Raw genomic sequence first — 15743 nt, 5'->3', positions numbered from 1 at the left:
TCTGTGTAGCCCTGGCTGTCCTGGAACTCACTCTGTAGACCAGGCTAGCCTCGAACTCTTGAACTCAGAAATCCGCCTGCCTCTGCCTCCCAAGTGCTGGGATTACAGGCGTGCGCCACCACTGCCTGGCAGCAACAAGCATTCTTATGTGGAGATTAACTTGGTTTTTGTTTTTGTTTTGTTTTGTTTTGTTTTGTAATGCCATGTATATGGTGTTGGTATGCAGCTGTGTGTATGTATTCTGTGCTTTTTATACTGACTTTAGTTCTGGCACTTGGTAAAATGTGGCATGATATTCCTCTCTAGTGTTATGGGCTTGAAAGGGGAAGGTTTTATGTAACTATCCAATTAGGAGTCTCGACAAGTCCTCCTTCCAGAACTCTCTTCTACACTGTTATGGCAAAGGCTCAGTCTGTTGAGTCCCTGATATTAGAGGTGGCAGTGGGGGTGTCAGAATTTGCTGTCTTCAGCACATTTTTGAAAGGCTGTCACATTTGCCTATTTACAAAGTGTAAAAATCCAGTCAGACCAGAGCCCAAGGGACCATCTTTAAGTATTCTTGGTGTTCTTGGCTTATTAGAAACCTATGGAGAACGTTAATTACTTTTATTTATGGGTTTAATTATGTTTAAAATTACCAGTTTCTTTTAAGCCTAATAGCCTGAGGGGTAGGGGAACAGAAGAACAATTAATTGTTTGTCTCATATAATGTCTGCTTATTCAAATTATTGAAAGCATTTAAAGTTTAGAAGAGTTCTTATAAATAGCCATATTTCTAGCATTAAAAAAATCAAATCTGCAAACCCTGGGCTCATGTTTCCTTACATCATGTCTTGGAGCAAGAGACAGTTATTCCGTTTAGCTGGCACAAATGCACCAAACATTTGATGCACCATTTGAGGACACCAAAGCCACCAACATTCTGCCTGGCCCCTGTAAACACTGCAGTTAGAACTTAGAATTTTCTCCCTACCAAAGATTCTTAAATTGAATCTTGTACTCTTTTAGACAATGTGAAGTTTTGGGCTTTTCACTCAACAAATATGTATATAGTGTATGGAGAGAGAGGGAGTGAATGTTTTCCATCTATACAAAGCTTATAAGCCATGTGATGAGTGACATGTCTGATTCTTTTGGTTTATGAGGAAAGTTAAAAAAAAAAATCTGGAGCTGGAAAGATGGCTCAGCAGTTAAGAGCACTGACTCCTCTTCCAAAGTTCCTGAGTTCAATTCCCAGCAACCATATGGTGGCTCACAACCATCTGTAATGGGATCCGAAGAAGCCGTTTTCTGGTGTGTCTGAAGACAGCAACAGTGTACTCATATACATAAAAAATAAATAAATCTTAAAAAAATATATGTTTTAAAAAGGCCAATCCAGAATAAATAGAAAATACAAAATTCATATAGTAAGTCAAGGTTTAGAAGAAAAGGTTAAAATATATGTATGAATATACTACTTCTATAATAGTGTTTAGACAGTGTCATTCTTGGCAGTAAATAACTCATAAATTATTTGCAGTCTGGAAATTTTTGTGTGTAGCTTGGCCTTGCAAATTATGTAGGGAAATAATTTACTCTTGGATTCCATCAGTAACCCAGCTCTGTCCCAACTGTATGACATAGCTCAGGCCTGTATCTTTCCACTTTCCCTTCACCAACAGCCAGGAGCAAACTTCACTCCTCAATCCTTTGATGTGAAACAATGAAATATCTAAGATCTGAGAGACAGGAGCAGAAGCAGGCCCGAGAGGGTGATGTCACATTTGTGTTTCTAATTGTCAGGTCAGTGGGTGAGTGTTGGCAGGACTGGGGAAAGCAGACTCATGTATACCTTTTCTGTTACCATATCAACCTAGAAGCACTCTGGGAGGCAGCAGGGAATGTTTTCTGACATTTCCATCTGGTAATTCTTTACAGACTATATTCATAGAGACCTGTTCCAAGACTCAGGTATAAGAGGCTCATAATGATGAGAAACAGTGTGAATGTATGTTACACTGGCAAGGTAGCATGTTGCAACTGTTAAAGGCCTGTTTGGATACATACCGAATGGCCTGTGAGAATATTCCCAGTTTGGCACAGAACAAAAGAATGAAACAAGTCACACAACAGCAAAGACATTGTGACAGCCCTGACTTCATTACATTGTATTTGCGTTTTAAAAAATTGACCCACAACACAAAGATTAACAGTCTTTCAACCAGAATAGAAATAAAACCAACCCATTGTACTTTCTTCACATTTTTTGAGGGGAATGTGTATTGTTTTTGAGATGTTCCTTTGTCTTGTTTTGTATTTTCTGTGGTTTAAGAAGGGACCAGAGAGTGGACTATCCCTTCTCTGTGTGCTTCAGACTTTGCCTCTGTTGTTCCTCTGCGTCCTTCTCTGCCTCAGCTCTTTTCCCTGACAAAGCAATGCTATTTTTATCCTAGCATGCTGTCCTTCTCATGAAAGTCTTGCATACATCCCTGGGGCAATACCCTAATCTATTCGTGGTAGGAACACACACACACACACACACACACACACACACACACACACACACACGGGGGGGGGGGGGGGCCGAGAGAGAGAGAGAGAGAGAGAGAGAGAAACAGGAGGTAGCATCAGGGAAGCTGGGAGTTGGGAGTGAGGTTGAATCAGTTCTAAGACTCAAACCCCAGACTAATAGAGTGAGCCTCCTAAGGGAAAAAAGCAACTAAAACAAAACAAAGACTAATCTGCCCATCAAAGTCTCTGTGGAATGAAAATGCGTTATTTAATAGCTGCTTTTTTTAACATCAAGCATCCTTTCTTGTGGTTAAGAAAGCATACTTATCAGGGAAATTTGAATTTAGACTTGATATTGTATGATATGGGGTGATTGTTAACTAAGCATTTAGTCAAGAGGTGATAATGATACACAGGTGTGTACACAGAATGCCCTTATCTTCTAAATGCATGTGGAACTATGTAGAGATGAACTGACAGAAGAGCTCAAATTTGCTTTAGAATGGAAAAGGGAGCCATGGTATAGTGACAGCCATTTTCAGAGACTGGGAGGCTTAGAAAGCAGGAAGTCCCAGCATGATTTTTCCATCCTGAAGGAAGAGTACCCTCCCGCCACGGTGAAGATGTGTGCTTATGCCCTTTGAAAGTTCCTAAACCAAATTCTATCAAACCAGTAGAAAAGTTGGGGGAGAAACGATGAAGCCACCTGAGAGTCGTGCTCTGGAAAAACTCGGGAACAGGCCTCCACGACCCACAAGTTTAAAGTGAGTTACATCTCTTCAATATATTAAGTCTGATGACTGGAGCCTCCCTCCACCAGCACAAGAAAAGATCAGCCCTTCCCATCCTACTCTGAGGTCCCAAGGCACAGCTTCCTGGATGTTCTTAGCTGCCACCCAGGTTGTAGCTGTGCTTCATTAGACTCAACTGTGCCCCCTGCTGTCTGCTATGGCTGCCACCACACACTGATCCCGACAAGGTTCCCCTTCAGGATCCAATCAAGGGGCTCAACAATTCTCTATAGAGGGGATAAGGACAGAGCGTTGCCAAGGACTTAGGTGTAACCAGAGACCCCAGTACCCAGCCACTCCCAAAAAGGGCTATTTAGTGTCTGTGCTCCTCAACAGGGCTCCCCTCTTCTTAGCCAGCCTGCCTCCAAGATGGTGAAACTACTGCCTCCATCTGAAAGCATTCCGACAGCCTAACACACAACTTCTGATTCAAATAAGGAATGACTTTATCACTTCACAGACTTCCTGTCCTAGGAAGTTTCCTCTTCCTGTAATGTGTGTCACTGGAGACCATCCACCTTAGAGAAGGCCTCTTTGTTACCTTGAAGGGTTGGTCATTTTTGAGCCTCATCGAAGTACTTAACCTTAGTACCTGCTGGGTTGCTGGCTATCCAGCCAGTAGATCCTGGAGAATGTCCAGTCCCGCATGAATCAGATCAATGTTGGCTTGCATGGATGTTTCTTCCCTCAGATCAGGGAAGATTGCTCCTTTCCTGAAAATGCCATCAGCACACAGAGGCATGCATTGGCAAGTCAGGCACCTTCTTCAGGCAAGTTTTGTTTAGTCTTAGTCTCCAAGTGTTAACTCCAACTGTATGAAACCTAATGAGAAAAGAAACACACTTGTAAGAGGGCCAATTCCAGCCATCCCTGTTCATGGAACCAAAGTCTCCCACTGGCCAAGTGTGGGTGTCCTTGTGGACAAGAAGACTTGAAGATGCATGTGCCAAGTTGTACAACTTGGTATTCACTAGAAGCCTCTGCTTGTAAACACCGGTGGCTGAGAGTTTGAACGAGAACATCAGGAAGAAAGCAAGCACGTGCTTTCCCTGGAGCTTCAGTGGTCTACTCTACTCAGCTTTTAATGAAATCACTATTTCACGGTGGTTTGGAGACTGAAAGAAAGCTCTGTGCTGGAGAAGGCAAAGATGTAACTGCACACTAAGGTCCCCGAAGAACACTCAGAGCCAGTGGGCTCTCCTTGCATTTTAAATGTCCCCCTTTCCCTCTTCCACCCTTGGTTGGGAACTTGGCAGTGAGCCTGGGCAGCTTCGTAAAGATGACCTAAACTTCTCAGACATCATCAAGGACATAGCTTTGAAGCTAGAGGATTTACTATATTAATGTGAGTCCTATAACACTTTTCTCACAAGGAAAGGGACACATCCTATAAAAGCCATAGCCTTCCCTTGAGTGTGCTTGTACAGTAACAAAATGTAAAGTGGTAGATAAATGACCCCTCTTTAGTCTCTTCCTAAGATGCTGAGCCCCAGAGTATCAAGCACAAGTGGCCGTGCCTTCTGTGCTACGGGGATCCAGAGCTATGTAAGTCTGACTATAAGAAACTCCTGCAAAGGAGGGTATAATACTGTAGAGAGTCTCTCCAGTGTTATCAAAGAATGGACCTAGGAGACTACTACCTCACTCTGTTTTCAGTGGGCCAGGCTCTGTGGTATGTCCACAATCTATAAAGTTAAGGCCCAGCCTAATAAAAACGAGGGTGTCAAAATGCCTTGTGGGAATAAGGCAGTAGAGGCAGCATAAGAAGGGATCTTGAAGGAAGGCTAGAAATCAAGAGAGGAGGGAAGGGAATGCCATACTGAAGGGAATGAAAGAAGCTATAGTTACTCAGGCTAGAAGTAAGTCTTCAACCAGCATTCTAGAAGCATAGGGGAGGGAGGAGTTAAGTGGGAAAATGCACATAAGACTTCATATAATTCACTAAAGACAAGCCTGCGGAGTCAGGAAGAGAGTTCCAGCAGTGACTTCCACATGCACTAGTTTCTGCAAATGGACACTTTTTGTGCAAACTCCTCATGGGTTAACAGGAGAGTCAGACATGGGAGCTACACTGCCTGGCTTGGATTCTGCCATTCACTCTGAAACCTTAGATACATCGCTGGAGCTCAGCTGAAAAACCTGTGTCCTGGTGCTTTTTGTTAACTGTCAGGGGTTTCTAGAAGATCTGTGAAATGGCCAGAAGTTACAATGGTCAGTATTAGGGTTTAGTTAACCACATGTGAGAGTGGGAAGGCTGTCTGTCATTCAAGAAATGCAACTAATAGTAAAAGACTCTGTCCACAGTTTGGAACATTCAGCAGCACATAACAAGTTCTACTTGGAAGCCTTTGCTGCCAACTGTATAGAATTTGGAGCTTCAAAGGGGGGCAAATGCAGTTGTGTTACAAAACAAAAATCATCTCACTGAGCTGTGTGCTAGCTGTTGCTGTAAAAGCTTTGTGTGGACACTGGAAGAGAACAGTTGAGTTTTTCAGATCCTCTGTACTGTGTTGAAGGCATTCATTCAATGATAAGCCTTGAGAAGAACTTGTGGGGGTCTTCTGAACGGCTGGCTCCAACCACCAATGCGGAATTTATTCTGTGATGTGGAAAAAAACTCAAACAGCACTAATCTTGCTGAAAAACCATGCACTGTGTGTGTGTGTGTGCGTGTGTGTGCCCCACGTGAGCATGCACTGATACATATGGGGAGTCCACAGGTCAGTACAGTATTAGGTGTTTTCCTCTATCATTTTACATCTGTGTTTTTGGAGACAGAGTCCACAAACTGAAACTTTCCATTTCATCTAGACTGGCTGACCAGCAAGATCCCAACCCCCTCCTATCTTCCCCACATGATTCTGGGGTATAGCCTTGTACCATCACACCCAGCTTTTCTTGTGGGCGCTAAGGATCCAAACTCCAGTCCTTTGGTTTGCATAGCAAGCCCTTTAGCCATTGAACCATCTCCCTGGCCCTGCTCCCTGTTTCCTGATAGGCTTTGAGCCATCAAACATGGACCAGATGGCACAGGCTGCAGAGTGACTGTTCTTTAATGCCATCTGAGGACAAGTTTATTTTATTAACTTCACAGAATAAGGAAGTTATGTCGCAACCCTTTCCAAGGGAGTTCTTTGTGTGAGTGTCTTTAGGAAATATAGATGCCGCAGGTGAAGCATGTACCTTCTAAATGTTCCCTCCACCTTTTCCCATCCCAGAATATTCATCCTGACCGAGGAGATCTCCCATGCCCTAGATTAACAAAGTGTGATGTCTCCAGCCTTGCTTTCCCTAGAAAAACTGTTAACACCATTTTAAAAATAGTAACATGTTTGTTTACTCTTTGTTGCAACCCTAAGAAGTAGTAAAGTAGGCGGGGCTTATCTCCATCTGTAGAGATAAGGAAACCAGAATTTGGAACAAGATTAAACCGTTTTCCCAAGATCACATAAATCACAGGGCAGTACCTGGAACCTAGGAATTCCATTCTAGAGCATTCTGCTTCCCAGATGGCTGGGGTAGACAACCACACATAAAAATATTAAACAATCACTCTCTAAAACATGTACATTTATGTGTGTATGTGTGCACATGTTTAGAGAGAGAGAGAGAGAGAGAGAGAGAGAGAGAGAGAGAGAGAGAGAGAGAGAGAGAGAGAGATTGATTTTATGGGGCTTATAGCCTAGTGAAAAAGTCAAATGTTAATGAGTCCATTTATTTTTATTTTTAAGTGAAACACAATAGGCACAGGATGCGATAGACACTTGGAGATCAGAGAAAGACCCCAAGGAAAGGACGGAAAAGCCAGATGAGGAGTGGGGAGAAGCAGCTAGGGAGGCAATGAGCAGAAGTCTTGAGGAGCTTGGCCTGATAGAGAAGAGGCCAAGGGAGGGACGTACTCTGTCCGGCAGGTACACATAGGCTGGAGAGATGTCTGTGGGGTCTCACCTTCCAGGGTAGGGATTTACTATTTTATCTTCAATGCCACTGGGAGATTATACTGGAGTATGAAATTCTTAATGTTTTAAAGGGTAGATTTAATGATTGTGTAGTGAAGGATGGAGGAGGGGTGAATGAGAGGATGTCTATGAAGTGTGTTATGTCACTCAGAGACATGTCACCGACCACTGATGCCACAGTTGTAGACACCAGCTCTAATCCTCACAGGCTGTGCAAATCGATGTTGGTCAGTTTGTTCCTCACTATCAATTTGAAGGAGATTCAGGCTTCTAAAGTGCACCATGTTGAGTAAATCAAGTTTATGAGCAAAACCCACTCTCATTTCAACTGGCTGGTGACAGAGTTAGACTCTCCCGCACAGTGGGCTAACTCCTGTGTAACACCGACTTGTGTCCATTCAGAACCCTGGAGCGCTAGCAAATGCCTGGCAACAGAAAGTTCATCCTGACACCTTGACTGTAAGGTGCAGAGACTGTCACGAAAACTTCATTCTCAGGTGGGTGGCCACTTAGTCAGAGACTCTGAGGAGTCGCTTGCCTGAGATGTTTATTTTTAAAGCCTGCTATTGTTTAGCCCGCCCTGCTTCCTTTGTAGTGTTGTTATAAAAAGTTCAGATGATTATTCCCCGATGGCTGGGGGCCAACATCCCCAGCTCACTCCTCACAGCCTCCTCCTGAGGCAAATAAAGAAAATGGCTTTTTCCTAAAATAAAGAGCCAGCAGGTTGCCTTCCCTTCTAAGGACAACCTTGAGTTCTATGCCTGTTTCCAGGCCACGGCCTCAGAACTGTCTCTGGCTGTGAAAAGTGATCCTGCCCTAGGGATTCAATCATGTCTGTCCTGGTGTCCTTTGCCTGGTGACACCTCCAGCTTGTATGAGGGATGCTCCTGGACGTCATGAAGCATCTCATTGTTAAGTAGTATGGAGAACCTTCTAACCTGCCACAGACCTAGCTAGCCTGTCTAAGCTATAGTAAGTAAGTAAATGCCATGGGAGTGGGAATGACAGAACTAATCTCTGAATGACTCTGACAACCTGGGTACACAGTAATGAAGAAAACCAAGCTGAGGGACACCAAGTGTCTAAACATGATCTTTCATGGGATTTCTTATTTTCGCTGGCTGCTCTGGGAACCGAACCAGGACACTTTGTGTAGGACCTTTCTGAGGAGCCTGCCCGTTCACCTCTGCATTGCTCACCCAGTGGACCTTGGGAGCAAGCTGTGGGTAGCCGAGGATAACCTATAACAGCGTGACTCTTCCTGTCATGTGGAAAGCTAGGAGTACAAGCATTCACAGAGAATTTTATTTACTGTACTGCCGATCTAGGGAAGAAAGGGGCTCAGGATTTGAGATATTAGGGAACCTGTATGCAGAAGAATGTAGCTTATTGTCCACTGCCCTGTGATGGCAAGGAGAGGCTTCAAGGTGCTTCCTTGATGGAGTTAAGTCTGAAGTTTGTTCCCTTGACGTGGCTGAGTACCCACGTAATGCTCAACAGTCTGGTAATGTGTAAAGATTGAACTATGCTGTCCGTATATGTGATAGTCATCAGTCGCATATGGTTATTCAAATAGAGATTAATTTCAATTAAGTAAAATTCTAATTCAATGCTTCAGTCACTTAGACACCTGTCATGTGCTCAATAGCCAGATGTAGCTTGAGGCTACTTCAGTGGATAACGTAAATACAATTTCAAGAGTACTGGAAGGACCACTGGGCGGTGCTGGTCTGGAATTTTATAGTACATGGAAGGAGTTGATGTGTCATGGTGCTTAAGGACATGGCCTTTGGGGTCAAACTGGAGTTGGAATCCTAGCTCACCACATACTTCCATAGCATGGTGGTGTGCGGCTTAGCACATCTGAGCCAAAGTTTTATTCTCTATAAAAATGGGTTAATAATGCTCACCTCGCTGACTTAAAATGAGAGCTAAAGGATATTCATGATCAATGTGTGGTCATTGTTCAAAACAGTGTGTCTGTTGCCACCACCATCATCTTCTACAGATAGGAGGAATTCATATTATTCAGATAGACATTTCATAATCACTAAGTTCTATCTTTGTTTCTGTAAGAGTTTTTAAGATATAATTGTTTTCCTTATGATGTCCCTTCTGTCTATCTAGAGAAGTCACCAAGTCCCCACCCCACCCCCATGACTCATTGTAAGTTTTCCAAAAGCCTGAGTTTGAGGGCTGTGACACCCTCCCCTTTTTATGTTAGTATGGTAGAGAATAAACCATGTAGAAAAGTTTGATGGTTGGTTTTTGGCTGGCTGGGAAACAATGACTGAGGCCTACGAGAGGAACCAAAGCCTCCTAAGGGTAGTCACAAGAGAGTGCTGCAGCTACTCAGGATGTATCTAGCTAAGATATTTCCACCAAGAATCCCATTATGAAAAAGCCCTTTGTCACCTGCTGAGTCCTGAAGTCCAAGCTCAGGCGCTGAACTCATGGTGGTGAGAGGTAGTTCGTCTCCTGAGAAGCAGAAACAGAGAGAAAAGGGAAGGGGCCAGGAATGAGATGGCTCCATTTGGGGGAGGTCTTTCCAAAGACCTCAGCCAGCAGAGTGTTGATTCAAGGCGGGCAAGAAGAAACCTGGTTGAATATAACTCAGTAGCTGATGTTGGTTCAAACTTCAAGAGTCTGTCTCAAAGTACTTTATTTTAGGCATATTTAAGCACCGCCCCATTTTTTTTTGGGGGGGGGGGCATTCCTGGTGATAATTAACTCAATCCCTTCTTCACAACAAAGCTTAAGACAGGACTGCATTGAAACTTTTGACAAGTACAAGTGCTAAAGCCACACATGATTCAAAATTGTGGCCTTCAGCTATCTTGAATGTTTTGGTTGTTTTTTTACTATTGCAACTGCCGCTTTTGATTGCCTTACTGTCAGGAGATAAGTTCTCCTCAGTACACCTATTTTTCTACACAAAAAGTGACCTCACTAGACTAGACTTCTAGAATGTGAGGATTGTTATCTTGCCATGGAGGTGGGTAAATGGACCCTTAACAATATCTTGGGTTGGTACTGAAGAGGCCAGAGACTTCCTCTCCAAATACTACCTTCCAGATGGGCAGTCCACAGATTAAAGAACAGTATTTAGTGCCTCCCCAGCCTTCCTGCACCAGGCAGGTGAGCCGGCCCCACTCCTCAATAGCTGCAGCACTCACCTGGGCAGCATAATAGGGCTGGCCCTAGTGCTGAAGGCACTGGAGAGCAAGAGAATTGTCCCTGCCCCTCATCTGGACGAAATGGGAGAGCTGGTCCTAGTGACATCTGGTGCAGGAGAGCTGGTAGGCTGACCAACTCAGCTTCCATCCAGGGCCAGATCCCGGGCTCTGAGTTCACCCACTCCAACATCTATCTACCCCATCTGTGAACTTCTAGAGCACATGAATGGGCCAGTCTTGCACATCCAAAGCTGCAGGATCTCCATGACACAATGTAACAACAGAATTAAGAAAGAAGTCCTGGTGAGGATCCAGTATTGACCGTGTAGCAGACAGAAGTCAGAGGCCTCAAACCAGACCAATGACTCATTGAAATGAACATTTGCATGTAGAGTTGTGTGGATGAAAGGGTATATTGTGTGATACACTGTAGCTTCCATGGCAAGATAGCTTTTGTTGATGGTGGTGGTGGAGGTGGTGGTGGTGGTTGGTTGGTTGGTTTGTGTCTTAGCCAGGGTTTCTATTTCTGCACAAAACATCATGACCAAGAAGCAAGTTGGGGAGGAAAGAGTTTATTCAGCTTACACTTCCACATTGCTGTTCATCACCAAAGGAAGTCAGGACAGGAACTCACCCAGGATAGGAACTTGGAGGCAGGAGCTGCTGCAGAGGCCATGAAGGGGTGCTGCTTACTGGGTTGCTTCCCCTGGCTTGCTCAGCCTGCATTCTTATAGAACCCAGGACTACCAGCCCAGGTATGGCACCACCCACAATAGGCTGGGCCTTTCCCCTTTGATCACTAATTGAGAAAATGTCTTGCAACTGGATCTCATGGAGGCATTTCCTCAAGGGAAGCTCCTTTCTCTGTGAATCCCCAGTTTGTGCCAAGTTGATACACAAAACCAGCCAGTACAGTTTGTTTTATTATTTTGTTTGTTTCTTCTGAGGGGAGGTTGCCCAGGTGGAGGGAAGATATGAAGGGGATGATGGAGATGAGTGGGATCAAGGTACATGATGTGAAATTACAAAGAGTCAATAAAAAGTTAAAAAAAAACACCACTGGTTAGAGTGAGAAATATTGTCATCTCAACAGCAATGGCATCCTTGTAGAGTTTTCCTGTACATAGATATACCAGGAAATATGAGGCGCACAATCTTTCTGGCACTTAAGACACTAGATAGGCCTCTCATGGTGTGAGGAATGCCTATGAAAGCAGCCTCCTGCTTCCTTTCAGCTCCAGTGCCTTCCCTTCGCCCTGTGACAACCCCTCCCCTTCTCCTGCTGCCCTGAACGCTAGGCTTTGCATACAGCTATGGGACGCATGCTAAAATGAAAAATCACTTTCTATGGTGTTCCTTTGGCTTAAAATAGGATTCTCAGGTTGGAAATAAGGCAGGGTAGAATTTGAAACCTCTAAATGACAGCTTGCTGGAAAGTTTCTCATTCTGTCCCATCTCCCTCCCAGAAACTCAGCTAGAGAACACCAATTGGCTCCACTCACATGTACACCAAGCAAAGATGGCTGCTGCCTTCGACATTCAATAGAGCCATCATTTCAGACAAACCTCTGAAGACTAGGCAACATTTGGTTGTTTCAAGGGTAACTAAGACTGGTTGAAAGTGGATCTAACAATGTGTCCATTAAGTCTCTTAACTTTCCAGTGCTATGGAAATCATTGTGTCCTTTCAGTCAGATTTTTGAAATACCTCACAGTAGCAGACATGGATAATACATTTGCCCACCTAGGAATGATTTAGAAACCATGAAAGAGAGGTGGAAAATATGCTAGGCAGGGTGGATAATAAATTACCATGGTTTATAAGATCCAACAATGACCAAAATTAAATACATCATAGTCCAGCCATATGTCAGACAACTATGTATCCATTAAAATTATCCTTAGGGTAAGTATGTAACAGTGAAGACCATTCTTTTAATTGACTATAAAATTACCTATGTTTAAAAAACTTTGAGAAGAAAAATTGGAAAAAAATTTACTAGAATGTTAACTATAGCTAGTGAGATGAATGAAATATGTTCGTGGGCAGGGATGGGTGATCAATGCCTAGTACCTTAATAACCAAAGGCAGATGTTATCTTTTCAGCTTGAGCCTCCTCATAGAAAAGACAGAGATGGACGCAGCTGTGAAGTACATGAGTGTCAGTGAACAATAAGATAATTAACTTTGCTCAAGATAAATTGTTCCTTAATACCATGAGTGTACATATGTGGAGGTCAGAAGACGTTAAGCAAAGGAGGTTTAACTCTGCTCTTGTGTGATATTATGTAAAGATCTTGACAAAGTTCACACATCTCTTGTAGAAGGGGGACTCTTTCTTATGACCAACCCCAAGAAAACCAGAGGCCGTGGAAATAAGCTGGGTAGGAGTTTGTGCCCCACTGGGCTCCCACTTCTGAATCCTTCACTTGTAATTGTGAAGTGTTTGCTGCATCTAATAAGTTGCATCTTGTGAAATGCATCTTGTAGCTGCAGAGAAGATGTCAGCTTCTTCTTGGAGTCCCTAGTGCTGGAAATCTGCCATTTTACTGTAACCGACTTGATCTATCTCCCATCTCCTTTCAGGTGTCGCTGCACTCGACTCCAACGTATCTGGAAAGATTGGTCTGCGTGCTGTACTATATTATTTCTCTACCACCATCATTGCTGTAATCCTAGGTGATACTTATTTCTGAGTCTTTGTTACTCTTTGTAATTATAACTGTGTTCACAAAGTAATTGGGCTTTTTTAAATGCACATTTTTTTTAGCCAGAAAGTAATACTGTCAAATTATCCTGGGCCTTTTCTGCCTTTGAGTCTGCCTAATACCTTTTATGAGACTGAAATGCAATACCAACAGAATTTTGACCATAGTCCTGAGTGTCAAATTCTCTGGTAAGAAATGGAGAGAAAGTGACATTTCTGTGCTCCGTTGGTATCATTGGGTAGAAAGAAGTAAGGCCAAGAGTTTATATTATCTTAAGCCAAATAATTAACCTAAAGCAGTAGAATATAATTAGAAAGGTCAGACTTCATTGCATGTCACAGTACTGAAAGCTAACTGCTGGCACCCTTTGCAGGCAGGAGAAGGGGGCGTGCTAATAAGAGAACGGGCTGCTCCCATCATTGTTAGTATGGTTTTGTGTTAAAACTTGGTCCAGCCTTTGTAACTTGTGTAACATTTTAAAAAGGATCCCCAGAATAAGGAAAAAGGAGAGAAGGGTTCCCAGGTACTACAGCCAGCTTGACCCTTGCACTCCACTTTAATGAACTGATACATGGTTGGCTGTGGGGCAGTTTTAGTGGTACTCAGCCAAAGGTTGGGGAGCAGGAAGCTGAACCCTGCTGTAAACCAAATCTGCTTCTCAAAGATCCCTGGGGAAGACAGACATAAAGGGAAAACTAGCAAAAAGAAAACAAGATGATAATTATTAGGAGACCATGATTATTCATATGCTCACTGCTGATGAGAAGACCCAGCAGCAGAAGCCTGGCCTGTCTATATCCCAAGACCCGACCCCCTTCCATTGGCATCACTTCATCCTGGAGGAGTAAAAAAGAGCTCAAGGATGCTTTCTCTTCTTTTATTCCCTCCAGTCAAGCCATCTGTGGCACCTAAGTCTCTTCTATAACTCCCCACTGCTGCTTGTACACCCCAAGAGATGAGAACTCAGTGCTAATGTAGTCTCCAGTTGTGCGCTCAAGTGCTATAACATGTGGACATTTCCCAGCAATAAGATCAGCCATCCCTCCCTAAACTCCCTTCATGTGTCTTCATTTCACCCCTTACGAGAGCTTTCCAGATAGTCAAGGCCTGTCTACAGAAGGCCTTTTTTTCATGTGACTCTTAAAATGGCCTGTATCTGAAGATAGCTTGATCATACTAGCCCTTCTTGTCCTGGGAATACTTTTATTCCTGTCCATTGTGTTAAAGCTTGTCTCTAACTACATCAGCAGGCTGGCAGCCAAAGTACATGACTTGAAACTGAAAATGGACCCTCAGACAGAGTTATTAATTTAACAGGCTGGCAAGCCAAGAGTGGGTAAGATTCTGCACAGAACCTTACCAACCTAAGACAGAAGTGCATTGCTAATGAAAATGCATATTCCACAATGGGTAAGGAAGGCTTTCTTGTCAGAACGACTTAAGACAGGCTCAGTCTGGTTTATGCAATAAAAAGGGGGAGATGTGGAGAGCTTTTTGGGCTGCCTGACATGAATCTGTCATTGGCCTAGGACAAGGAAATGGACTGCAGGCAGGATCTGACATTGGGATGGAACAAAGAAGTAATTTCAGGCAGAAATCTAAATCCTAGGCTAGAACAAAGAAGTAATTATAGGCACAAATTTAAATCTTAAGCTAGAATAAAGAAGTAGGCTTCAGGCATGAAAATGATTTTGGGCTAGTAGTAGAAGTAGGCTCAGATATTTTGATCATCCTGATAAGCCCTTAGAAATAGTGATCACAGGAGTGATCATGGGACTCTGTTTATTGTTGTGCATGTTCTTTGATTATCTGAGTTCATTGTCTTCCTTGTTCCTGGACTATTTGCATTTATTATATTGCTAGTTTCTCAATCTAGAACTGACCTTAATATTTGCATGTAATTTAAACAGTATAAAGACAAAAAAGGAGGAGGAGGGATGGGATAGGGGATTAATGGGTGGGGGGAATGAGGAAGGGGGATAGCATCTGAAATGTAAATAAATAAAATATAGAATTTTTAAAAAAGAACAGAAAGGCATCAAACAAATGAAGTGCCTTTATTTCAAATCCCCTGTGGCTGATTTCATAGACTGAAGAATGGAAGAAAAACTGTTCCCATTACCTAATGTTTCCAGAAGCAATTCTAGGGTATCACTCCTTCATTAAAAGGAAAAGCTAGAAGATGTCTTTGATACATCACTTTCTTGCTGCAGTGGGGTGGGGATAAGGTAGTAATTAAGACTTAGCATCTTATTGGGAACTTGGGTCTTCCACGTCACAGGATTGCCTGCACTATCTTTTCAACTGGTTCTCCAAAGGGCACCCGGGTACACCGGATACCCTGAAAGGTTTTAATTCTCTGTGGCTACTGTTCTTGGTTACAGGTATTGTGTTAGTTGTGAGCATCAAGCCTGGTGTCACTCAGCAAGTGAATGACATTGACAGGACAGGCAACACCCCTGAAGTCAGCACCGTGGACGCCATGTTGGACCTGATCAGGTGAGTCTTGCCAGTGGGTGGCTTCCTGGATGCACCATCTGTATAGTTGGACAGGGTTATCTCTACATGTGACAGTCCACTGTAGTCTCATATCATTTCTTCAGAATTTGCTGACT

At 43.3% G+C, this 15743-nt stretch overlaps 1 protein-coding gene across 1 annotated transcript in view; it reads left to right on the top strand.

Moving 5' to 3' along the window:
* Slc1a1 (solute carrier family 1 member 1) overlaps positions 1-15743 on the top strand; it is a 74084-nt gene that overhangs the window by 39931 nt on the left and 18410 nt on the right. The window contains exons 3-4 of the mRNA XM_028764025.1: positions 13007-13099; positions 15513-15627. Of these exons, the coding sequence (XP_028619858.1) occupies positions 13007-13099; positions 15513-15627 (208 nt within the window). The remainder of the gene's footprint in view (positions 1-13006; positions 13100-15512; positions 15628-15743) is intronic.

The sequence above is a fragment of the Grammomys surdaster genome, unplaced genomic scaffold (genome assembly GCF_004785775.1).
Source record: "Grammomys surdaster isolate TR1022 unplaced genomic scaffold, NIH_TR_1.0 141, whole genome shotgun sequence".
Lineage (NCBI taxonomy): Eukaryota > Metazoa > Chordata > Mammalia > Rodentia > Muridae > Grammomys > Grammomys surdaster.
This window is presented reverse-complemented; position numbering and strand designations above follow the sequence as displayed.